The 26,831-nt window shown below is 36.6% G+C and overlaps 1 protein-coding gene across 2 annotated transcripts in view; it reads right to left on the bottom strand.

Annotated features, from left to right (window-relative positions):
- WWP1 (WW domain containing E3 ubiquitin protein ligase 1) overlaps nucleotides 1-26,831 on the bottom strand; it is a 114,328-nt gene that overhangs the window by 35,608 nt on the left and 51,889 nt on the right. For both annotated transcript variants that reach the window (XM_061172200.1, XM_061172201.1), the window contains 4 exons: nucleotides 18,464-18,601; nucleotides 18,300-18,366; nucleotides 15,111-15,295; nucleotides 8,937-9,273 (listed from right to left, as the gene is read on the bottom strand). In XM_061172200.1, coding sequence (XP_061028183.1) covers nucleotides 8,937-9,273; nucleotides 15,111-15,295; nucleotides 18,300-18,366; nucleotides 18,464-18,601 — 727 coding nt within the window. The remainder of the gene's footprint in view (nucleotides 1-8,936; nucleotides 9,274-15,110; nucleotides 15,296-18,299; nucleotides 18,367-18,463; nucleotides 18,602-26,831) is intronic.

The raw sequence follows: 26,831 nt of genomic DNA, 5'->3' as shown, positions 1-26,831 counted from the left end.
TTGGTTGCACTGGGTCTTAGTTGCAGCAGGTGGGCTCCTCAGTTGTGGCTCGAGGACTCCTTAGTTGAGGCACGTAGGCTCCTTAGTTGTGGCACACGGGCTCCTTAGTTGTGGCATGCGAACTCTTAGTTGAGACATGCATGTGGGATCTAGTTCCCTGACCAGGGATGGAACTCCGGCCCCCTGCATTGGGAGTGTGGAGTCTTAACCACTGCACCACCAGGGAAGTCCCTATTGTGCCTTTTAAGTTCTTAATTATTCAACTTTCATCAACAGTACTGGCAACTCAGTAAGTACAGTTAGCAGAGGAAGACAGAATAGTACATAAAGTTTTTAAAAGTTACTAATTTACAGAATTCCAAATCATCAGAAAACAGAAACTTAATCAACAGCAGAGGAACTTTCAGCTTAATATCATGCCCAGAGCACAAAATGTCAATGAAGTAATATCCATTTTTGCAATTTAAGAAATACACATCTAAAAGATTTTAGCAGAAATCTCCTTAAAGTATGTGGTGACACAGCTCCATCAAAATTCTTTCTTCTATCTGCATACAGTGTCTTCTTTTTGTGCACATCTATCCCTCTCTTGTCTTTGGTAAGCCTCTGAGTTTATGGACATCCAATTTTATCTTTTTCTGTTCTATCTCAAAGACACTCAATCTCTTATTTTCCCCACCCTCATTTTCTCCTCTGTGATCCCCGTTTCTTCCTTTCCAGTCTTTCCTTAAAATGGTATAGAAGAAAAATTTTAAACATAAACAATAAAAACCTGGTATTTCTGAGTTTAATATTCTTGTTTTCACCTGACAGAAAAAATGGAAAATATCTTCCTTTCTCTTAAACACAAGGATCCAATTTAATTTGACTTCTTTTTGATTAGAGAGGCCTTTAATTTTTATTTTCCTACACAATGACCATACGTATTAAAGTTATTCCCTAACAAGGTGTACACATACATACATATTTTAAATGGCATGCAAAAAATAATCATTTGTTTAAGCTGCATCTGACAAACATTAGCCACAACAAGCTTAAATAGTAACCATGAACAATAAAGATGCCCAAGTTCACAACCGATTCAGGATGATATAGATTATTAAAATTATCTATTATGAAACAGTGGTATAAAATCCTACCCTGGAACATTCATGCTACCCTGTAACTACAAAAATTTAGATATTCCTCATAAGTATTTTACTAAAAATAATAACCTGAAATTTCAGATTTACTTCATATGTTTTTATATAATAATAAATGTTCATGGGAAGGCAGGATTTAAATATGGAATTTCATTTTAAACACATTTCTGGAATACCTAGGACACATACCAGTGGGTTACTGATTTGTAGGAAAGCTTAACAGCCAAAAACAAATACCTACAAAATATATCAAGTTTCAAGAACTTCCTGATAATGGTACTTTTGCTATTTTTAGGTATTAATTCCTATAATCAGTTCTTGAATTTGTACTGCTATTCTATATCAAAATTTCCTGGTTTCCAACCTTTCTTTACAAATGTTCTTTACTACTTTTAATTTACTTTAATTTTTATCCAAATTATATACACTTTCACATACTATTTAATATATAATCTCACAGTTATATAATTATGTAACCTCCACACAGTTTAAACAATCAGATAGTCTATGAGGCTCATTACAATACAACAATAGTGCCTATTGTCCCCTAATCTCATTTTCTACTCCCCAAAGGCAACATTTTCAACTGTTTTAGCCAATTCTTTTAGTATTTACCTCTTTTTTCTTATTAACAAGCTTACTACTCTACTAATTTAATTTCAAGCATAATTTATTGATTTCTCACTATGAAAGGTAAAGCTGTCTCTTTCCTGCACAGATGTACGCATATACACTGTAACCTGGACCCTCCTTCCAACTGTTCCAAATACACACATATGCTGTGTCCTTCCCTTATAATTATTATGACTGTGTAAACCCTCCTGACAGCTGAGCTATGAACACACCATGATTTCTTTAACTGTCTCCTTTCCTCCCATTTCCTTATTTTCTTCGTACTTATTAATTTAACTACAAATACTTTTCTAGTTGCATAAATCTCCTCTCAAAATATTCAAGCTCATTGGGTATTTTATCAGTCACACCTGCCATCAAGCTTTCCTTTCATCATCTTGCTGGTAACTCCTTTCACTTGGATCCCACGTCCTTCACTTTTACTTACCTAAATTTGGAGGAACATGCATCCTGGTAGCTTCCTCAGAAAGTAAACTTACATGGGAAGTAAACTTTTGGAAACCTAGGATGTCTGAAATGTATCTATTCTGTGTACACACTAACAGTGAGACTAGATTCAGAATTCTAGGCTGAATATAATTTCCCTCAGCATTTAAGGCATATTGTCTCCTAGCTTCTTGTGTTGATTCTGAAAAGTCTAATGCTGTTCTGATGATTATGAGATTTGCTTTTTTTCCATTTTTTTAAAAATCTCTGGAAATGTTTATGATTTTTTTCTTTGGCCCCAATGTACTAAAATTTTCATAACAAGTTATCTTAATATAGATTTATTTTCACTTATTATCCTGAGTTTTGGTGAGCCCTTTCCATAAGGAAGTTCCTCCCTCTTGTTTGTAAAAGGTGGGTTATTTTTGGTTATTTTGTTAAATATTTCCTCCTGTTTTCTCTTTCTGGAACTTCTCTTATCAGACCTTCTGAACTGGTCCTCTAATTTTTCTATTTTATTTCTTTTACTTTATAAATTTATGTTTGTTCTACTTTCTGGGAAATTCATTTACCTTTATTAGCCACATCTTCCAGTGCATTAGATTTCCAAGAGCTTTTTACAAACCTCATTCTTCCTTAATATGTTACATCTACTCTTGTCCCTCTGAGAATATTAAAATAGTCTGTTTTCTTCAAGAGCATTTTCTAGGTTGTTTGTTTTGATCTTTACCCTTCACATTAAAAGGTTTCCCTCAGATGTCTAATGAGTAGGGCACCAAAAAAATTGACCAGGAGCTTTGTGGGTGGGGCTTGTGGATTGTGGAATTAATTGAAGGGCGATATAATGAGGCTATTTTGTTGGCGAACAAACAGATTATCAGTATTTTAGTCTTTGGGGGAGGTTCCTTCGACAGAAGACACTTCCAGTCTCCCGGGTGGAATAGTAAAATCCTGGTTGTCAGTATTTTGGGATTTGGGTATGAAAGAAGGATGTGGGCTTGGAAATTCACTTATAACTTTATTCAATTATTAACATCATAAAGGTTCACTTATGTCCCCTGGTGTAGTACAGTACCTTGCCCTCAATTGTGCCTGGTGTTCCAAATGCAGAGAACCTCCAGAGAAGAAACCCCTAGGCAAGGTAGCAGTCCTAGCTGCAGGGAGGAAAAGTAGGGATTCATTTCTCAACGTGACTTTCAAACAATCTTGCTGTTTACAGTGCTGTCTTCACAGCCACTTCCAAAGGTATCTGATGCTGCCAATTCCTGGGCCTTCTGGGAGCACCAATGCGTAGACTTGGCTTTTCCCACTGACAGGCCAGAATTCAGCTCTCTTGGATTTGCAAAGTCAGCTCCACTTAGTCATCCTCCAGATGACTGCAACCTCATGCGCGACACTGCACAAAAGCACCCGGCTAAGCCACTTCCAGATTCCTGAGCCTCAGAAACTGTGTAAGATTATGTTTGTTGTTGTAAATTGCTAAATTTTAGGGTAATTTGTTACACAGCAATAATTAATACAAAAGGAAATACTATAAACCCATTCAAAAGGATTAAGGTAAACCTACACATTTAGACCAAAAGCTTCACGAAGCTTGGGCCTTGATCTATATTGCTCACCAGTGTACTAATAGCACATAGCACAGTGTCTGCCACAGAAGAGATGCTTACTAAACATTTATTAGTATTTGGTGAATGTGTGCACCTACTTGTACTGACATGGAAATATGACCAAGTTTTAAAAAGCAACTGAAAAATAGTATGTAGAGTGTGATTCCATTTTCTTAAAATAATTCAACAAGTCTTTGCAAAATAGTAATTTACATAGTTTCTCTTTATCCTTTTCACCTACTTTTATCCTTCCTCTCATAGAACCTGTCGCTATCTGACATTATTGAGTAGGTTTTTAATGCAAGGCCACTGCTGGTCAGCCTGCTGTAACACAAGCTCCACAGCAGCAGAGTCTTGGGGTCTCCTGCCCCTCTGAACACCCAGTGCCTAGAACAATGACCGAGAGAAGCTCTCAAATATATACCGCTGGAATAATATTTAGACACCACTCTCTCTGTGGTAAGCTTAAGGGGTACTTTAAAGGTTTCTGTAACATTTAAATGTTTTATTTGGTCATGTCTTAGTTTTGTGATCAGAAACAAATTTTAAATTAGGGGAAAAAATAAATATAACCAGTATACCATCCATAAAATGGGTTATGAAGCCATTTTCTAGTTTTATCCTTAGTTGCAAATATTTCTAATTTAATATTCAATATTCAGTAAGCACTTAGGTTCCAAGCATAATTCTAGCCACTGGTTCTTAATTTTTCCAAAACAGGGGATCACTTCCAGATTTCAGTGTTTTTGCTCTAAAGAGAATTTATCCTTCTCAAACTAAATTGCTTGCAACACACATCATATTCAGAACTACTTCTGGATATCATCTTTATAATTTTCTACATTCTATTCACTAGATCAAAGGTAGGCAAACTTCTTCTGTAAAGTGCTAGATAGTAAATATTTTAGGCTTTGTGGGCCAAAAGGAAAAATCAAGAACATTATGTAGGAACTTACATAATAAGAGCAAAAACTCCTGTCATGCCCCACCCTGTCTTCCTGGGGTAGGGCATCCCAGGCTGTGGACATGCCCCGTACCCAGTTGCCCTCTGCTGACAACATTCTTGGGACAAAGAACTCCTGGCCCACAGGGGAGGAGCCTGGTCAGTTTCACCACCTGACCCAGTGACTCTAGGATCCCAGTGTGCTTTTCTCTCCTGCCCTGGCAGCCAATCCACGGGGAGGCAACTTGCTGAGTTTTCACTCCCAGAGTGAGAGTCTACCTTTGGGGGCATGACGGTTGCCAAGAATGAGTCCCCAGTGTGTGGGTGGTGACCAGAGCAGGCCTTGGGCAGCAATGAGGAAGGAAGGTGCTGGCAGGGGAAAAAGGCGGTACAGGGATAAAGGGGCGTGGTCTCAGGCTTGGTGTGGGAGACTCGCAGTGACAGCCAACTAGAGCTGTACCCGGGGGTCCTATAAAAGTGATGGGCTGGAACTGGCCAGAGACTAGATTATCCCTGCAGTGGAAATTCATGAGTACCCCTCAAATAGTTGCAAATTACCAGGTTGACTGATGAGACTTCTCAGTAGAATTCTTTAATTTCATGGGGATAAGTGTTAATTTATAACCGCTACACCTCACCTTCAACCATAATAGTCTCCCTTCCTAGCATTCAGATGTAGCCTCCCTGTCGCATAAATTTCCAAAGCCTACTGCTGAAAAAAGACCTTGTTAAAATAATAATAATAATAAATGTGGAAGAATTTTGTTAAACATATTACAATAAAAATGATAGAATTTAGTTGCTGATTGGATAACTACTGGTTTCAAACTTGGATAATGGGGTAGGTGGTAAGACTTGCCTTCTCATAAACCACGATCAACAGCTGCCCCTCTCTCCTGTACGGCTTGCCAATCTCTCTCCTGGCTCCTGCCCATCAGCAACTGACCACCCTTTAGGTCACTGCCATTTTTTAAAACAAAAAACTACTCCTCAATACTGTATCTTTTCTTGCTCGCTTCTACCAAACACTCCTCTCTCCCTGTGTGCTCACAGGGAAAAAGTTTTATGCATTAGTTCTCACTCTTTCAAAGAGTTTTCTATCACACTTCCATCCCTTCCATTCACTCCATCACACAGCAGTCTGAATACAGCTCTATTTCCCAGAAATCATTCTGTCAAAGATCAATAATAAATAATCTCTTTGTTGTTAAATTCAATGGGTGCCTTTCAGTTCTTATCTCACTTGAATTTTCAGTAGCTTTCAACCTTGTTAACCATTTCCTCTGAAGCATTTACAAGCCAGGGCCTTTGCCGAATTGCTCACTCACTCAAAATCATTTAATCAAGCACTAATTCACTTATAAATATTTATTGAGTACCTGCTACATGGCAGGCATAGTTTTAGGCACGAGGAATACAGAAATGGACAAAATAAAGCCCCCTTTTCAGTCTAGTGGAGAGAAAACTGACAAAAACACACAAATGTATGTCTCATGGTGATTTAAGTGTTATAAAGAAAAGTAATACAAATAACATCATGCTGATTTAAAGAACCCTACTCAAAAGAGTACATACTGATTCCATTTATGTTAAGTTCTACAACAGGGAAAACGAATCTATAATCTATTGTGGAAAAAAGCTTTTAGGGAGGAACAGTGGTTGCCTCCCTCAAAGTAAGGACAGGGATTGACTGAAAGCTTGAGAGAACTTTCTGAGGTGATGATAATACTCTAGTCTTAATAAAGGTGTGACAACTGAGCATTTGTCAAAACTCATCAAAATGGCACATTTAAGACTCATGCATTTCCTTCTATGTAAACTTTACCAAAAAATCTTTAAGCAAATATTGAATTCTAGTTACCGATATGCAAGCCAAAGTTTTGAGGGGCAAAATGTACTGGTATCTGCAACTTAGTTATCAGGAAATTATATTTAAACATTAGACAAATGGAGAGATGAAGAGATGTGTGATAAAGCAAGCAGAGTAAAATGTAAACTACAGAACCTAGTGGTAGATAGATATATGGGTGTTCACTGTAAAATTCTTTAAATTTTTCTGCGTGTTTATAAATTTTCATAACAGAAGGTTGGGAAAAAATAAGGCAGGGGATGGGGACAGAGGGACCTGATTTGGACAGAGGGAATCGGGAAAGGCCTCTGGAGCAAGGTAACATTTGAGCAGAGACACGCAGATATCTGAGGAATAACACTCCGCACAACAGTCAGAGAACAAGCAAAGGGCTCTAGGTAAGACCATGCTTGGCATAACACTCACTCGGGCTGGAATACGATTCCTTCAGAACACTCATGATTCTAGCACCTACGAATGTACTGTGTAGTTAGCCAAGTAAGTTACCCAGGAGCGGACACACGGGAACTAAGAAGATTGTTGAGGAAAGAGGGAAGATGACGTGGATTGGAAACTGCTGGCTCAGATGGTCACACAAGCCAAGTGATGCATAAGCCAGAGGGGTCACCCTTGCCTCCACCCTCCGACTCTACCTCCCACAGCTAATTACCACACCCATCGTAACGTCGCCCCAGGAGACTAGCATCTACCTTAGTGCAGGCTGTTTTTACTTCTCACCTGGATAAGTAGCATCTCAACCTTCTAGGTAACAGCTCACAGAGTAAGAATACACTTTACCTAAATGCCTCTGTTCACCCTAGACTGCTATTTACCTACAGATTTTACACACACAAGCACACATCAGAAAAACAAACTTTCCCAAAACAATGTTTACCTAACACACTTCAGTTTTCCATTCTAGTCCATGTTGACTTACTTTATTATGTTTTCAAATGCTGGTCACAATCTGTTAATAGGCTGCAACTTGCAATCTGAAAATCACTCATCTAGATCCCTACAAAATTCTCCTAATGCAAAGATCACATACGGTGGCTACAGGCACGCTGAAGCATGTACTTGGCCGCACAGAATTAAGTTTATGTACTTACCACTTTAAACAGGAATGTGCCCACTTCTCTCATTTATGAAACAGCCTAGCTGCGATTCTAGCTTGTCCCTTAACTTCTAATCTGTCTATACCACTCCTAGAATAATTTTATTAAAATGCAAATATGACTGCGGCACTCCCCTGCTTAAAATTCTTTAATGTTTATTCATGGTTTTCAGGAAAAAACTCCCAAACTTTTAGCAGGTAAACAAAATTCTTCAGAGGACTGTTTATTCTTCAGTACTACATAGTTTGCTTCCTCCAATGCTCAACTCAAGCTGTAACAAAATACCATTTCCTGAGTTCAGTTTACTCGTTTATGGATGTTAGAAATCCGAATGTGTAGTTAGCTCCACTGAGAATGAAACCTTTCACAACCTGTGCCTCCATTATTGCTTTGCTAACTCCTACGACTCTTTCAGAAATCCACTCAAGGGTCATCTCTTCCAGAAAGTATTCTTTATCTCAGTATAGCAGGTTACTCCCCACTAACTTCCCTCTACATATGTTCCCTCCCACAGCACCCTAAACTTAGACCTCTAGCTTAGCTTTAATTGAACTGTATAGACAATAACTATTTATTTATCTTTAACCCCATCAGATCATGAGGTTCTTGACAGTAAGAAGAGCTTCTTATATATCGGTGTCATAATGGCAGACACATGAGACTCAGATAAATGACTAAGCTGCCAAAGATAGAAGACAAAGGGACAATGAGAGATTTTTGAGAGGAAAGGGAAGATACTGTATGGCCAAAAATGCTTGCAGGAAGCAGTGGAGATTTCCAGGAAGCAGATAAAAATAAGCTAGAGAAAGGTCTGGTCTGGACATATAGATTTAATAGTTAAAATGATGGGAGAGTATAAGATTCAACAGAGGCAGCACATTCAGGAGAAGACCAAAGGCTGAAACCACGATTAGGCAATAGGCAAAATCAGATGAGCCAGTACAGAGCACTGAGAAAAAACAGCTCAGAAAGTAAGAAAGGGTACGGACACAGTGACAGTGATGAGAAAATGATGGCAATGAGGTAGAGACCTCTAGAGGTGCAGTTTCCACAGCTAGAGAGTAGAAACTCTAACTGCTGTAAGCTGTGCAGGACAGCACTGCATACACCGTACTTTTATCACAGCATTCTCAAACTGTATTGTAGGTATGTTTAAAAACCTGAGCCACTCAACAAGCTTCTTGGAGGCAGAGACCATCAATCATTAATTCAACATACCCCGATGGCAGAGTTTCTGTGTTGGCATTTCCAGACTGCTGCTGGACAGGTTCCGCACAGACGTCTGGCTGTCTTAATTTGGCTGCTTCGAAGGCAGAGCTACTTCCAGAACTGGAGGTAGAAGGATCTAACGTACTCCTAGCTTCAGACCCAAATGCTGCACTGTTAGAAAGAATACATTCATTGTTTTCTGAGGAGGTCGGTATTTCTTGAACTGGAGGATCTTCGACAGTAGTACTAGTGCAATTTGAAGACAAGGCGGTTTCTCCAGATACTACTGCAGTACCCGTGGTGGAAGCATTATCAGTTGGTGCAGATGAGGATGATTCTCCATTAACTGAAAGGGGAAAATTAGTAAGATGATCTATCAAGGAATGACAAAGCAACCAGTTAACTCATCAATTATATTTATTCAGAGCCTAATTTATACTGAGCAACGTATCAGGTACTGACAGAAATAAGACAGACAATACTTTTTGTTGTTCACATTTTAGAGATGAACGTTTAAATAATAAAACTTAAGACTATATATATATACCAATAACCCTAAGTTAGAGAAAGAGAAACCAACATGAACAAATGTTTTTCCTCCAAAGAATCAATTCTGAATATCTGCATGGGTTATATAAAAACCTTAAAATGACCCCGTTCAAGCTCCCTTTCCTGTGCAAATGCAGCTAATATCAAAAGAACTCTTGCCGAATATAAAGTGGCATTAATTCTTAAGAAAGTACTACAGGGGACTGCAAAAAGATCCAGGAACTCGTTCTACACTTGCTAAAGAAATAACCCAGCACTGGGATCCAGTGATATAATTTTCTTGATTTTCATTTTAAATGTGATTCATCCATTTCAACTACGTGTCACTATAAAAGTGAGTCAAATTAAAACTGGAAAGAGAATAGATTATTGAACAAAACCTGTAAGAAAATCACACATCAAAGTTTTAATTGAAACAGAAAAGGGAGACATAATTAAGAGTAATGGAACGTTCAGGTGGATTTTTAAAGAAAGAGATTTAAATAGCAGGAAGGAGAGAAATGAGTACTATTAAAGGAATCAAATAGTAAGCATAAAAAACAACAGAACCAATGAAGTTCTGTACCAACTACAGGGGAGAGTAGCTTTGGGAGAAAAAAAATCAATAACAAAATATAAAAAATAAATGTTTATAGTGCTACCGGTACTCAACACTGTTAGATAACATGAAGAAAAGAAAAGAGAATGTGCAGAGAGACTAAATTCTGGGTCTCTTACATGATGTTCAGAATTGATATATGATGGTCAAAGTGAATTTTCTCATTTAATTTTCACTCTTCAACAATGCAGAAATTAATTTCCAGAAAAAGAAAAGATGAGCAATAGTATTTTCAAAGCAAAATAACACTAAATGGGAAAAGGAATATTTGACAAAAGACAATCCAGTCCAATAAGAAAGAATCATAAACCCTTATGCATACTAAAACATAGCACATGCTACACAAACTGTTAAAAACAGAGGAAGAAAATTAATTATTAAATAGCACCTTTCAATTGTTCAAGGCAAAAACTTCTCTCCTACAACAATTCAACTGCAAGTGCTCTCAGCTCTTCTGTCTACACCACTACCCCTGTCCACCGTTCCTTGTTTTTTACTCTACTGCAATAGCGTCCTAATTGGTCTGCCTGCTTCCTCTCCAGTCCAACTCCAATCCAGTCTCCAAATAGCAGCCAAAGTAATCTTATAAAAGCATACAACAGATGTTTTCACGCCCTAATTAAACATACCCATTACAACCAGAATAAATTCCAAACTCTTTACCACAGCTCATGACAAAGACTCTACACAGTCTACTCCACAGTTACACCTGACTTCTCACAATGGTCTCCTTTCTGTTCCTTGAATAGAACAAACTCCCTCCCATTCAGGGATGTGCACTTGCTGTTCCCACCGTCTCAGAATAGCTCCTGACTGGCTGCTTCTTATCACGCAGAGTCCAGACTCAACCACTCCTTTGGAAAGGCAGTGCTGGGGTATCTTACCTAATGCTGCACCTGCCCCACCATCCCCCCAGGCTACATATTAGACTGTTTTCTCACGTTCTGAAATATTTTATTTGTTTTTATTTCTTTTTCATTGAGTTCAGAATGCAAACACTTTGTCAGACTTGTTCATGTTTGTATTTTCAACAGTTACAACATGCCTGGCATACTAAAACAATAAATGTTAAATAAAGACAAATCACAGAGGAAGAAGTGAACATACCTCTGTCAAAACTAGGCAGATAAAAAGAGCATTAGTAGAAATATTAAGTATATGAAGGATTTAATAACACAGTCAATATACCTGTTCTAAATTACAGAGTTAGAGAGGTAGTTTTGAGTTTCCATTATATATATATTCCATCCAAACAATCTAAGAATTCTTAGGAAAAAATGACATGTAAGGGACCAAAGGAAAATCCCAAAATGGATCCTCTTAAGACTCAAAAGAACAGGTTGGGGGTGAGGGGAAAATGCCCTCCCCTCCAAAAGTCCTCATGTACAATACTGTCTTTGGTGAAAAGAAATCATTTGTATTCAGCTCCAGGCCCACAATCCCTTATCTGAAACTCTTGGGACCAAGTGACTCCCAGAATTCCTAACTTCAGAATTCAGAAAGATAGTATGGCACATATATTGTCTATTACACTAATGCCAAGTCAGACTGGGGCCTACACACTAATTAAACACAGTATTACTTCTGTAGCAAAACAAAAGGATACTCATACTAAGCACAAAAAAGTAAAAATACCCTGAAGTCAGTCCCAGTCATTTTGCCATCAAATGAGTTTACCAAAAAAACTTTTGGTTTTAAAAATTTTAGGATTTTGGGGGTCTTCCCTGGTGGCGCAGTGGTTAAGAATCCACCTGCCAACGCAGGGGACACAGGTTCGATCCCTGATCCAGGAATATCCCACAGGCCGCAGAGCAACTAAGCCCACGCGCCACAACTACTGACCCTGCGCTCTACAGCCCGCATGCTGCAACTACTGAAGCTCGCGCACCTAGAGCCTGTGCTCTGCAACAAGAGAATCCACGGCAATGAGAAGCCTGGGCACCGCAACAGAGAGTAGCCCCCACTCCCCACAAATAGAGAAAGCCCACACGGAGCAACAAAGACCCAACACAGCCAAAAAAAAAAAGATTTTAGGATTTTGGGATCACAAGTAATGGATTAAAAACACGTAATGTGTTATACACAGAATATGCACACTTCCACCCCATCAGCACTCCAACAGTGAAAACTGATTTTTAAAGTTCCTGATTAGAAAAAAAACCTATTTTTACACCAACACCTTAAAGACTACCCCTTGAAAAGATACCTGAATTCATCATCCTACTAAGGGATGACAGATCATACAGATGACATTGGTTAAGTGACTGCTACCAACAGAGTAGGTTCCAGAAGCCTTTGTAAACCAGCCAATGGAATGATGACAGTTGGACTGTTTGGTCAGATGTCACCAACGACAAAAAGAACATGCAAACACAGTCACTAGGTTGACTGGGGGAATATTATTTGAAGCTTATCATGGTATAAAAGATGAACATCGCAACTCTGAGACACTATAAAAATCACACACATCTAAATGAACAGGAAAGCAGAGAGGTGAGAGCCAAAGAGGTGGATGTCAATTACAGCTCCTCTACTAGCTGGGATCTCTTTGTGCCTCAGTTCCTTCACAAGAAAAATACTAGTACTTATTCTGAAGAGTTATTGTGAGAGTTAAATCAGTCAATGAACATATAGTGTTTAGAACATGTGTAGCACAAATATTAGCTGTTATTCTGATTGTCTTAGGTTTCCTTGCAATTATTGTGAATGTCTTGGGAATTATTTACAATGGAGCCTTCATTTCTAGTCGCCCATGTGTGTGTTTTACTTTCACCTTGAAATTTCAGGCAAGGATAAATAAGAGAAGAATGTGGAAAGTGAATCTGTTCCCAACAGAAACAGTCTATAAAGTATTTAACAAGCTGTAGAATATAAATAATAGATTCTACAATGAGGGGGAACCCAGTAAGTCCTTCTCTCTTTTGCATCAACATCTGAATAAGCCTGAAAGCTGAAACATGCAACTATGTAGTGGTCAATGGATACTTTGGCCAATCTACTCTAGCAGCTAAATATTTTAGAAAGAAGAGATAAATCCCCAAATTCCATATACTTTAAATGGAAGGTGATGATGAGAATGAAACAGAATGGTTGCATAAGCCTTTCTGAAATGAGCATTCAACATTCTTATACTTCTCATGAATAAAGAGTAGACTTAATCAAGAATTGGCACTGCTATCTAATTACTTCCAGAAATAATGGAACTCGATCTACCATTCTGAATCCAATGATAATCCCATATAACAAATCAAGCCTGGTCACATAAGGGTATTATTTTTATTTTTTACAACTCTTTGGAGTGTTCTCAAGGAAGTTACAATGCTTATAATGTAAATTTATTTATGGGTAGATAACTAGTTTTTGTGTGTGTGTGTGTGTGTGTGGTTTTTGGTATGGGTAAATATGGGTAATTATTTGATAACCTAAAAATCCATAGGCCAAAAGCACTGGACTTACGTTTCATTGTTAAGAACTCTGGTACTCAGATAAGCCATTTTTCTATGTGTGATATTTAAAAAAAGTAAATTATTTGTCCTTCCCATAGGTACTTTTCCCAGACTATTTTTTAAAACTGTAAATTTAATTTAGGAGAGATAATGTAAGTCAGAGTTCTAGGAAACTCACTATTGTATTTACTCTCTTGGAATTAGTGAGGATGTTGGTCACATTATGGTACCTTTTCATATAGATTCATAAAAGATGGAATATCAGGAATAGGAGCTGTTTTTTTTGTTTGCTTTTTGGTTCTTCTTGGCCACGAGGCTTGTGGGATCTTAGTTCCCCGACCAGGGATCAAATAGGGCCCCGGCAGTGAGAGCGCCGAATCCTAACCACTGGACCGCCAGGAAATTCCCAATAGGAGCTATTTTAACGGGTCTGTTCTTAATTTACAGACAATTCTGAATAATCTAAAATGTTTCCTTTTCCCTTCTGCTAATAAATCTGAGGCAAATGTTCTTACTAGAAAGGATACCAGAATCAGAAAATAAATGCATTCTGCTCACTAATTCCACCCTGGTTATCTATGTTTATCTTCTCTGCATTTTCCAGACACCTTAAATTAATGACTAATAAGTCTACTTATTGTGGGTACTTAGGATCTTTAAGTCTACCTTTTTTAAAAAAGGGCAGCATTAATAAACAAATTAAATTTTCAAAAAACCATTAATGTCAGTTCCCACGTTTACAAAAAACTCACAGAATGCATGGTAAATATCCCCCCAATCTTGAATATAAATATACAATAGTCTTATCTATAAACCCATCTATTTTCATTTAATTACTAAATTACTTCCTTACATGTTTCTACTTTTCAATACTTTCCCATAAATAGACGAAGGAAAGAATATAGGCTCTGGAATGAAAAGAATAGGATTCCAACTCTAGCCCCAAGACATATGCTAATAATGTGAAGCAAGTCCTAAGATTTGAGTTTCAAGAAATTCATCTGGGTTAATTTATAAAGATCAAACAAAAAATGATTTATGAATATTACAGCTGAATCCATTGAAAGACAGGATTATAGAAAAAAATCTTCCTTAGGCAGTCCTTCTATAATAGAATAACAGTTACTCTTAGAAAATATAAAACTTTGGAGAGTTATATCAGCTCACAGTACATTTTACTACTAAGTTACGTGCCAAGAAGTAAATATTTGTATGGTAAAAGACAGGTTAAAGGAACCATTCATTACTAACAAATCAATGAATTCCCTCAAGTTCTTTTAGAAATATATTCTATATTATGAATTAAATAGTATTTTTTGTAGCATACAGCCTAAGAATCTAGCTATCAAGTAAGTACTTGCTTAGTGAAATGTGTGGTTATTTCTAAACTAATACATTTTTGGAATATCTTCCTAAATAATCTAGAAAAATTCAAATTACCAGAAAAAATTTCAGGTATTATAATCTTCATGTTCCTTTTATAAAACTGAAGATTAAGAAAGATTGTACGATAAGAAAAGTACAGGTATAGATACATAAAATTTAATTTAGTTTTCATTTAAACAATGTGTCATAAGCAGCCATGCTTACCAGTGTCATTGGCAGGCTCAGATGTGAGTGGTTTTGGAGCTGGTGTGTTTTTGGGTCTGGCAGCAACCTGAGATGGAGATGAAGGTGTGTTGTCTCCATTAACTACATATGAACAGCATGAGTTTTGTACCACAGTGTTTGTAGGTACATGATTATCTATTCCATTAGTACCTTCGGCAGCCAACCTATTAAAAAAACAGAAAAAAAGCCTTACTTCAATGAATTAAGTACAATTAAATAACTTATTTATTTATTTATTTTTGGCCATGTTGGGTTTTCATTGCTGAGTGCGGGCTTTCTCTAGTTGCGGCGAGCGGGGGCTACTCTTCGTTGCGGAGCACGGGCTCGAGGCGCACAGGCTTCAGTAGTTGTGGTGCACGGGCTTAGTTGCTCTGAGGCATGTGGGATCTTCCTGGACCAGAGCTCAAACCTGTGTCTCCTGCATTGGCAGGAGGACTCCCAACCACTGTGCCACCAGGGAAGTCCACAGTTAAATAACTTTTCATCAGAAGTTTCATAAGAAATATTTACCAAGTTCTTAACATTGAAGCAAAATGATAGGTATAAAGAGTAATGAACAAAAGATACCCTGATTACTTTTTTAACATGTTATTTTTTACATTTTATTACATACTTTGCTATATTAAAGTTAAAATTACTTTCAGTTCTAAGTGTATCCACACTGTCAGATAAATGTATCAATATATTGAGATATACAAATATACTAAGTCAAAATGATTCAGTCCCTCAAACCAATGTTCAATTTGTACATTTTAAATAGTCTTAACTAGACTTAAATAGTCTTAAGAATATTAATATTTATTTTAAAATGCTCTGAAAGTATTTTCAAAAAGGTCATGAAACTTATAAAAATCAATTCCAAACTGTTTATTGGAATTTTATTGAATACTGAAAGACCAAAAAATTCTTAAAAAATTGATCACAAGTTATTATGTACCAGCACTAAAATAATGAGCACATGATGATCAGAAAAAGCTAAATATTATATCCCAGAGTTAGAAAAATTTACAGTGTATTCATTACTGCAAATAAATAAATAAATATATCTACAACTACAAAATCAAACATTTTGGCAGGGAGTTAGGCGATACCATGTAAGTGACCAAGAGAGCTTTTCCATATACACAGGTCACCCTGTATCTCTTCTCCAGAGAGCAGCCTTAGTTTTTTAAAAAATATAAATCAGATCACATCTCAGTTGTCCCACCCAATCTCTCTCTCTGATCTATTTCTCTCCAAGTTCTTCCTTGCCCACCTTGCAGCAGATATACTAGTAAATCAATTTTATATGAAAATCACGCTGAAAAGTCTTCTAATGTTTAATATAAATTATTAGATACAGGGAGCAAAATTATAATGACTTAGAAGATTATCAAAGAAAGGTTAAATATATTGTAGAGTTAGAAGAGTCTGCAGAGCATAAATTAACTAGAAATAGGGTCTTTTTACTTGTTATTTCCTCTGTCTGGAATGCTCTTCCCTGAAATCTCTCCATGGATGGTACATTTTTGGCCTTTTAATTTTAGCTCGAATGGCACTTCCTCAGAGATGATCCCCCTGACATTTCTCTTTAAAACAGACTCCTTTACATTCCTGTCACCCTGTCCTGTGTTTCAATGACTTCATAGTTCTTACCACTATCTCCAATTAGCTAATTTATTTCTTCACTTGTTTACTAACTACCTCTATCCCACCAGAATGAAAATTTCACAGGAACAGGACTGCATCCTTAGTGCCTGGACTACTGTCTGGCACCAAAGAGGTACTCAGTAAGTATCTGGACGATAAATGATACTTTCCCTTGTCACCTATATATTTGGAATGAGATGTATTGAGGAACTTCAGGCAGGTAAAGTTTTGAAATATTTCCCAAGTGATTCTGATCTGTACACCCCTCCCAAGCCACCCAGCAAGGATCAGTGATCTGGCAGTCTAAGTAAAAGAACCCAACTCAAGTTCTCCTGGTGCTGTAGAACTAATCTTTGATTCAGAATGTGTTACTATATAGTAAACAATATTAGGTTTTAGGTTGGTAGTGATTCAAGCTCCTTTACCCATCTAAAATTGTATTTCAAAAATTATTAAGAACAGATATATATATGTACATATATATACATGCACACACGCTAATGCATTTTAATCTACCTGTTGTACCCTTTCAGTCCTGAATTTTCTCAGTGTAAATTATAATGTGGATACTGAATAAATTTAAGCCAAATATATATTCAGAAGACATACTGATCTGTTCAAGTACTCTATGAAAATCATTTAATGGCAATTTAGGAGTAATATTAGTAACTGTAGATTAATAAAAGTCACACTTTGTCATATACCGGCATGCTTTTTCAAATGCAACAGGTCAATTTCGTAGCAATATATTTTCATATTTTCAGGTGTTCATTCCACTATATTTGAGCTTTAACATGCTTTTATTCTAATACAAATTATTTCAAACAGAAAGTCTCTATTAACTGTCATCAAATGTGAACGTATGGGAATCACAGAGATGGCAGGATGATCTCTGAGGGGAGACCGCAATCTGTGCACCATCTATCTTCTAGTGATTACAGGAAGCTGCCAATTCAGACAGCAATAAGATAACCATTTCCCCACATTATCTGACTCTATTTACTGATAAAATATGCCTAAATACAGATTTTTAAAAGCCATTTCCAATAAAAAAGAATGAAGTTCTGACACCTGCTACAACATGGATGAACCTTATGCTAAGTAAAGGAAGCCAGTAACAGAAGATCATATATTATATGATACCGTTTACAAGAAATGGCCAGAACAGGCAAATCCACTGAGACAGAAGATTAGTGGCTGCCAGGAGCTGGGAGGAAAGAGGGATGGAGAGAGAATGCTCATGTGTACAGAGTTTCTTTTTGAAGATGGTAAGAATGTTCTGAAATTAGACAGCAGTGATGGTTACCCAACTCTGTTAACCTAAAAACCACTGAAATATACATGTTATTCTTATGATATGTGTATTATCTCATTAAAGCTGTTATTTTTCTAAAAACTACTTTGATAAGAATTCAACCAAATGATATGCTTAGATATAAGCTTTTAAATTCTATGGCAAACTCTAAACTAAGGTTAAAAACTTCATATGTGGGAAATGTTACATTACTTTGTCACAAATACTAAAATAAAACATTCTACCTGGTGGTTGTCCTTGCCGAAGGGTCTCCGTTTTCATGTAAGGCATCACCATTTTGCTGTATTTCCCCTGAATGACAGAAAAGAAAGACACTAGGTTTTTATATACTTCTTGCTGTTTTCTTTTTTCCTTCAAATTTTGAAAACACATGAAGTTATTAGCTTACTGGTTGGAGATGAGCTGCAGTTTGTTCTATTTTCTTGCTCAATCACCAGTCCATCAAGCACAACAGTTAATTCACCAGTTTGCACAACACCATTCTTGGTTTCCAAGGAAAGTTTTAATTGTTCTTTCACTCTTTCCACTAGGGGGAAAAAAACCCACAAACCTAATTTAAACACTTTTGTTATATACAAAAATATGTTTTAGAAATCAAAACTACATATCAAGAATTACTTTAATTCAGTGCTTGACGGCTACATGTGGAAAGAATTATTTGTGTTTTTATCTATAGGCCCTTCTATACTACACCAGAATCACTTCCTTTCTCACCTAGTTGAATAACTCCTTTCCCTCTACCACATACTTTCAATATCATCTTTAATTGTCCCTTTGCACAGTATAAACCTCTGAGAATATACAAATATATCTAGATAATAAGCTCAGCAATTGCCTAAACTTGCTCTTTGGCCCAAGGTACCACATAAGACTTGTGGTTAAGGCAAAATTTCTGCAGGAGAGTCAGGGGGTTTGGTTCTTAATTCCAGCTCTGGAACTTCTAGCTGTATTTGAGTAAGTAGTCAAGCTACTTAAAGCCTCAGTTTCCTCATTACAAAATGGAGATAACAGAAGCAACAAACTAAAGGAACTGTCATAAGGCCCAAATGCAAAGTCACAGAGAAAGTTCTTAGCACCACATCTGACACACAGTAAGTGCTCAATAAATGGTAATAGTTTATTATTTCTTTTTCATATAAGGCCAAATATTTCTTCTTATTATTAGGATATCTAATTCTTACTTAAACTCAAAGTCATTTTGCTTCAACTTCTCCTATCCCACAGAATACATATCAAAAGTATTAGTGATCCTATTATTATCCAAAATGAGGCCAGTTACTTCAATCTGATCTTCACTTCTGAAATCATGAAACATATTTCTTCTTAGATCATGTCCTTGACTTTGGTCCCTCCTATATTTAACAAATTTGTTGGGTTTTTTTTTCCATTTACCAAATGTCTAGCACAAACATATCGACTAATTACCCAAGTACAGAAAATACAAGACAAAAAAAAAAAAATCTGTAACAACTAACCATTAGACAGGAATTCTTTGCAAAAAATTTAAGAACCATGTAATAAAGAAAACCTTGTAGAAGACCTACCCCAACCATTTTCACCACCATAAACCTCATTTCCACTCTACATCACAAAACCAACATTAATAAAAACAGAGAAACTAGAGGAAATATTAATATTAAAGTATCAAAAAAAAAAAAACCCAACCCTACAAAAGCATGAATTTCAGTTTTATCTAGATTCTAATAATCTATGTCTGAAGAAAACTATATTGACCACCATTCTATTTCATTCTATTTCATTTTTGTCACCTTTCTCTATTTAAAGTATCTGGAATTTGGAGGTTTAGCTCTCATTCCTAAAATATTTAGCTATTTGAGTAGATTCTTAAAGAATAGCCTTTTACTCAATAGGCTTTGAGTAGATTCTTAAAGAATAGCCTATATGGGAAAAGAATCTAAAAAAGAGTGGATATATGTATTCACTTTGCTGTACACCTGAAACTAACACTACATTGTAGATCAACCATACTCCAATAAAAATTAAAAAAAAAAAAAGAATAGCCTTTCAAAATCACTTTAAAGTAGGTCTCTTGGTGGTAAGTTCTCTCATTTTTAAAAATCTGTAAATGTTTGGAGTCTCATCCTGAAAGATTTGTTGGGCATGCCAACTGCGTATTGATAATGATCTCTCAACTCTTTGAAGATATTTTTCCACCATCTTATCCTATTACTGCTAATTATGTAAGCCTGATTTATAAATCTTTGCAAATGACCTGTTTTTCTCCATAGCTGCTTTTTTTTGTCTTTGGTGTCATGCATTTCACTTTGATGAAAGCATGACTTCCTCTTTATCATCCTGCTTTGGATATCAATGAATCCAGGGGCCAGCAAACTATAGACCATAGGCCAAATCTGGCCCATTACCTGTTTTTGTAAATACGGTTTTATTTGAACACAGCCATGCTCATTCATGTACATATTTTCTATGGCTGCTTTCCAACTACAATGGAAGAGCCGAATAGGTGCAACAGAGATTATATGACCTGCAAAGCCTGAATATTTACCATCTGGTCCTTTACAGAAAATGTTTGCCAACCTCTGCTTATGGGTGGCTTCTTATAATTTGTAATCTTTGATGGTGAGTTCATTTTCTGATATTAATCTAAGGGTAATCTTTGGGCTTTAGTACAGGCGGGGCCGGTTTCTTATTCTTTCAGTGGTGTGAGGGCACCCCAAGAGTCAAGACTACAGGAGTCTAAGCTCAGCTCCCCTAGCTGGCTGTCAACCAAAACTGCTATCAGCATCATCCACTAATCTAACTCTAGTTCATAAGGTTTTCTTTGTCTTTTTTTTTTTTTTTCAGAAGAAGGGGGCCCTTGGAGACCACCCCTGCCTCTTTGCAAAACTCATCAATGACACAGAAACTCGTCCTATCCAGGACCTAACTGTTCTGCAATGGGAGGTTGTTCACAACATCTAGCCTTTCACAATTATAACATGGAAGATTAAGATATAACATTTCTGAGTCATAAAATTGGGAGGACTATCACATAAATAATTCTCTCTACGTGTGTGTTGGGGGGAGCTGGAATATGAGGGTATTATTTTATTACAGTATAAACAAGCCAACTCAGACATATTCATCCATTCAATATGTGATTGCCTAGTGTGTGCCAGATAGTGCACTCTGGGAAAGCAGGATAAACCCTGACCAGCCTAAAGTAGACCTCCTCCCTACCATTACTCCATTTATTTCCTTCAATGGACTTACCACCAGAACTGGGCGGGGGGGGGGGGGGGGCAGCGGGGTCCATCTCCCCAACTAAACTGAAGTCTCCAATAGAGCAGAGATCTTATTCAGCTAATTCAGTGATGTATCCTCAGTATCTGACAGAAGGTAGGTGCTTAATAAAATTTAAAATAAACTATTAAGATAGAGCCATCCTCAGGAAACTTACAAGGCAGTAGCTGATTATTTCCTACCGCCTGGACATTCTTCCTTAGTTTTAACTGGGGAAAAGAACAGTCTGAACCTGAGTTTCTAGGAAGCTACATATATGACTAGACAATTTATTCTTTCATCATGGACTTGTCGAAAACACACACTCTTTCTGTCCCCACAGAAAACAAGAGATCTTCAAAAATCTTGGTTTTCAAGGCATTTTACAGAATTAGATTTAACTCAGAATCACATTCTGAAGCTATTTTTTTCTTGCACACAGTATTATCTACTGCTAAGTAACAAATTATCCTAAAATTCAGTCACTTAAAATAACAATAGCTACTTAATACTGCTCACAGTTTCTGTGGGCCAGGAATTTGGGAGGGGTGGAAAAATCTGCCTAAAGGGTGGCTCGTACACAGAGTTGACAAATTGGGATTGACTGCTGAGAAGAAGCCTCAGTTCCTCTCCACTTGGGCCCCTCTACAGACCTGTCGAGAGTCTTCACAGTGGTGACTTTCTTCCTGGAGTGAGTAATCTAAGAGACCAGGGCAAACGATGAAATGTCTTCACTGACCAAGTCTTGGAGGTCATATACCATTACTTCTGCATATTCTATTGGTCACACAGACCATCTCTGTTTCAATGTGGGAGGGGACTACACAAATGTACCAAATAGCAGAAGGTAGGAATGTATAAGGGTCACTTTGGAGGCTGGCAAACATACACATAAATATGATTATAACAGAATTTTAGAAAAGAACGAGTACATTAGGTTACAAAAGCTTGTAAGTAACAATCCCAAGAATAACCAGGTCTTCTGAATCCTAAGTCTTTCCATTATATCATACTATGAGTCAATGTGTTAGGTTCCCATCTTCTATCATGTAACAAAATAAATTTCAGAATTTATAAAAGAAATTAAAGTAAAAATAAAGTAAAAAATGTGGAAGAAAATAGATAACTATTAAATATACGGACTGGAAAGGATTCTTTGAGCATAATAACAATGGAAAATGAATAAACTTTAATGACTGAAATAATATTAAACTTCTATAAATCAAAACTGGGGACAAAAAATAGAGGCAAATGATTGGGAGAAAAAACTAAGAGCTTTTATAAATCAGTGAGAAAAAAAAGAAATCAATAAAAAATGTACAAAGAACATGACAATCACAAACGATGAAATATGAATGATCAATAAACATCTGACTTTATTAATAGTTAAAGAAATACTCTGGTAAGAAAAATATACATTTTTTTTAATCTATTAGTGGGGCGTATATTTCCAAATGGGCACTCTCAGATGCTACATTTTGTGTACAAATTATTATAACTTTTCAGGAAAGCAACTAGAGGCATAGCTAGAGGCTTAAAACTGTTCATTCCCTTTCACCTAGTAATTTCAATCCTAAAAATCTTTCTAAAGAACAGAAATGCATTTATCATCAGTAATGAAAAAACTGTTTGTTCAAAACCTTGGCTAAAATATCTTAGTTTGTGCTGATGCTAAGTGAATTTTAAAAAGAGAACTTAAGACTTAGTAAACTAAACAAATAACTAGTATTGACTAAGTAAATAAGGCTAAAAGCAACTGCTTTAATAAACTTAAATTTGACTATGCTCTGTCTTCTATCATAAATGACACATTGCTCTGTTTCCCTGCCATTTAATGTAAAGAGATAATTTTCACTGTAAATCATTTTGGACATAATTCAATTTGAAGTGATTTTAATGGATTTCAAAATACTTTTGTTGACAAAAGTTACTAACACCATACAAAATTAAAAAATTTAAAAAAACAGTGTAATTCCAGTGTTTGAAAGGCAGCCATCTGACTCCCCTCTGGAGGGTTTAAAGTGGCTCTGTCAGTTTCAAAATTGAAATATAAAATGAAGTTCTGTAATTCACTTCAACCTTGGAATTAGCTACACTACTCTTACACTGTTCACCCATGAATGTGATGACAAAGATTTTCTCCTGGCCCAAATTCAATTCAGGCTCCTCTGAGCCACCTTCTCCACTAGGCCTCAACCTTGGCCCATAAAAACTGCAAACTCTCAGCACAAAAGATTTTATCCACCCTACTCTCCCCAAAATTAAAAGACTTCTAACAACTCAAGGAGACCCTAGCCTGCCTTGAAAGAATTTACTGTTTGCTCAAGGCAACACCTGTGACAGGCCACTCTTTCTCAAAGCATTTATTAAAACAGCTTATAATGGTGGATCCTTCCTCCGTCCCTTTAAGATGTATATGTGTCTCCTACTCAGGGACCTGAAAGTTATTCATCTGAAATGTAATCATCAGGAAGGATGGGTCTTAGTCGGTCTTAGTCTCTGTGGGAGAATAAAATTCTAAATAATAGAGAAAGCTGGCCTAACTGCATTCACACTGATCAACTCTTGTAATTTTTCACTTCCCTAACTCCACTTAGCTTCCACTCACCCCGCTTTCTACTCCCTCATTCTTCCTTTGAAAGGCCCAATTACCTCTGTATAAACTGAAGCTGAGATCAGATCAAGCTGGACCCTCTTCCTTATTGCAAAAGTATATTACTGATTAAAAGATGTCCTTACCACTAGTGTCTGGCTTTTTCTTTGACAACAGAAGGATTTTTCCTTTGCAATTTAAGAAACAGTAGGTTTGAGAGGAAGAAATATACCTCATATATCAGTATCTAATGCTACTGACATAAAGACAAAGAGCTAAAAATACCACATATTTCTGCAAAGCCAATGAAATAATTTCCATAATTTAGAACAGTGTTCAAGTGATCCGAACACATAACTAACTAAAGGCTGAGGTGCAAATGATGGGTTAAATCCACAGAAGTTCTGAGACAATGTATCAGAGGATTGCATGGGTTTGGATGCCATCCAACTAGGCTTATTACACAAAACAAATGAAGGTTAAGGACTTGAAGGCTTGCTAGGATTTAAATGTGAAGAAGTGAAAGAACTTCCCTAGTTAAGCTGCAGTTGGATTTTTACTGGGAAAATACAGATGGTTTTATGTTGGATTAGTTGAGAATTTTATTTAAGGCTACGGATGACTGTAACAATTCATACTATACCATGAAGGCTGAAAGTAAATATATTCAGGAAAAAAAAACCTATTCAAATGAATTAATCCTCTGCCCTTACCCCAAATATATCAGGAGAAGGGATACATAAAAACACGAACTTATGAGAAAAAAATGTCAAGGCCCTGAGTATAGGAAGAAATTAGCCTCATAAATTTGAAGAGGGACATGTCCAAGTGCTAAACCAAGAGGCTGAATCAAAGACAACCAAGGATTTTATCAATTATGAGTATATTTATAAATTCTACAGGTTGTCTAGGACCATATTAACTTCCCACTACTTCTATTCAAAATTAAGCAACTAAGAATAAGAAAACCTGTGCTCTAGTCAAAAGTGCAATTACTTCTTGCTTGAGCAATTCACTTAATTTATTTAATCAATGAAATGAGTGACTGGGATTAATACCCATAGGCATTTAAGTCTGCCTTTAAAGCACTATGATTCTATCACAGCTTTAAATTTTTGAAATTAATTTACTTCCCTTTTGTTATAGGCTGAATTGTGTCCCCCACAACCCCATCCCATTCATATGTTTAAGCCCTAACCTCTGGTACCTCAGAAGGTGACTTTATTTGGAAACACGATCTTTAAAGAGATAATTAAGTTAAAACGAGGTCATCACGGTGGCCCTAATCCAATATGACTGGTGTCCTTTTAAGATCAGGAAATTTGGACATGGATACACACACACAGGGAAGACCATGTGACGATATAAGGCAAAGATGGCTATCTACAAGCAAAGAAGAGAGTCTTCTGAAGAAACCAACCCTGTCAACACCTTGATCTCAGACTTCTAGCTTCCAGAACTGTGAGAAAGTACATTTCTGTTGTTTAGGCCAGCAGTCCCCAACCTTTCTGGCACCAGGGACCAGTTTCATGGAAGACAATTTTTCCACGGACTGGGGGTGGGGGGGTGGGGGGGGAATGGTTCAGGCGGTAATGCGAGCCACGGGGAGCAGCAGATGAAGCTCCGCTTGCTCGTCCACCACTCACCTCCTGCTGTGAGGCCCGGTTCCTAAGAGGCCACAGACCGCTACTGGTCCATGGCCCAGGGGTTGGGGACCCCTGGTTTAGGTGACCCGGTCTGTGGTATTTTGGTATGGCAGCCCTGGAAAACTAATACACTTTTCAATTTTCAAAAAAAGAAAAAAAAAACTACTGACTGCCTAGGGTGTATAAGATGCTGCTACTACAATTTCTGAAGCCACTGACTTCAGACATGCACAAATGTTTATAAAATGTTATCTTTCCTCTGAGCATATTCTGCTCAATTAAATCATGAGAGATAGCTTTAAGTTTATACAATTTATAAGAGTTTCATTTCCAAGTATACAGACATTACAACCTTCCTACAAAATTACTTTGGCAGATAAATATTATTATCTTTATATAGAGAGTAATTATAATCTTTACAAGAAGGCTCAGTACAGTCTAATATAACAGATTTGGAAACAATAAATGGCAACAGTAGGAGCATGGTTTAAAAATTACAGTTTGTGATAAAATATTATGAAACTATTAAATTAGCTTTCAAAGAATACCACTGAATTACACAGAGAAATGCACATGACATAACATTGAGAGCTAAGAAGAACATGAAACGTGGTCATCAAGTATGATGAAATGAATACATGAAATCGAGTATGATCTCGATTATTATACACATACACATGTAGACAAAAATTCATCAAAATATTAGCACTCATTATCTCTGGGTTGTGAGATTATGAGAAATAACTTTTGTACTGGAAAAGAGGTCCCATGCAAAAGCTTAATCCAGAGCAGAAATAGCATATAAATAGTTGAAACCAAATACTCAGTGCTGAAATAACATAGGTTAACTGAGGTATGACATATTTATAACAATAATGTCATAGAGCCCGGAAAAAAGTACAAATCCAGCCACCATCAGACCGAGCAAGGTACTGTATGCTTACAAGACCTACTACTTATTTCTGTAACCAAGATGAATTCAATGACCAAAAGCCATGACATAGCAGGGAATTAAACTTTCAATGCTTAAAAGAATATTTAAAAAAAAAAAAATCACTGTACATAAAAACTAGTGTGGCTTTTACATTTTCTTGACTCATAACTCTTTATGTCCAAAAACTACATCAAAAACAGATTTTTCAGTTACACATGAATTTTTTTTGTTAAAAACAGAAAAAACTTTAAAAAAATTAACTTATCTTAAAAATTAGCATTTTAACCCTTAACCTAGCACATCTGTTAGGAGTAAGAAAATTTCTAAGGAAATAAGATGAACA

This window comes from Eubalaena glacialis, chromosome 17 (assembly GCF_028564815.1).
Source record: "Eubalaena glacialis isolate mEubGla1 chromosome 17, mEubGla1.1.hap2.+ XY, whole genome shotgun sequence".
Taxonomy (NCBI): Eukaryota; Metazoa; Chordata; class Mammalia; order Artiodactyla; family Balaenidae; genus Eubalaena; species Eubalaena glacialis.
The sequence above is the reverse complement of the archived record's forward strand: the minus strand, read 5'-3'. Positions and strand labels throughout refer to the sequence as shown.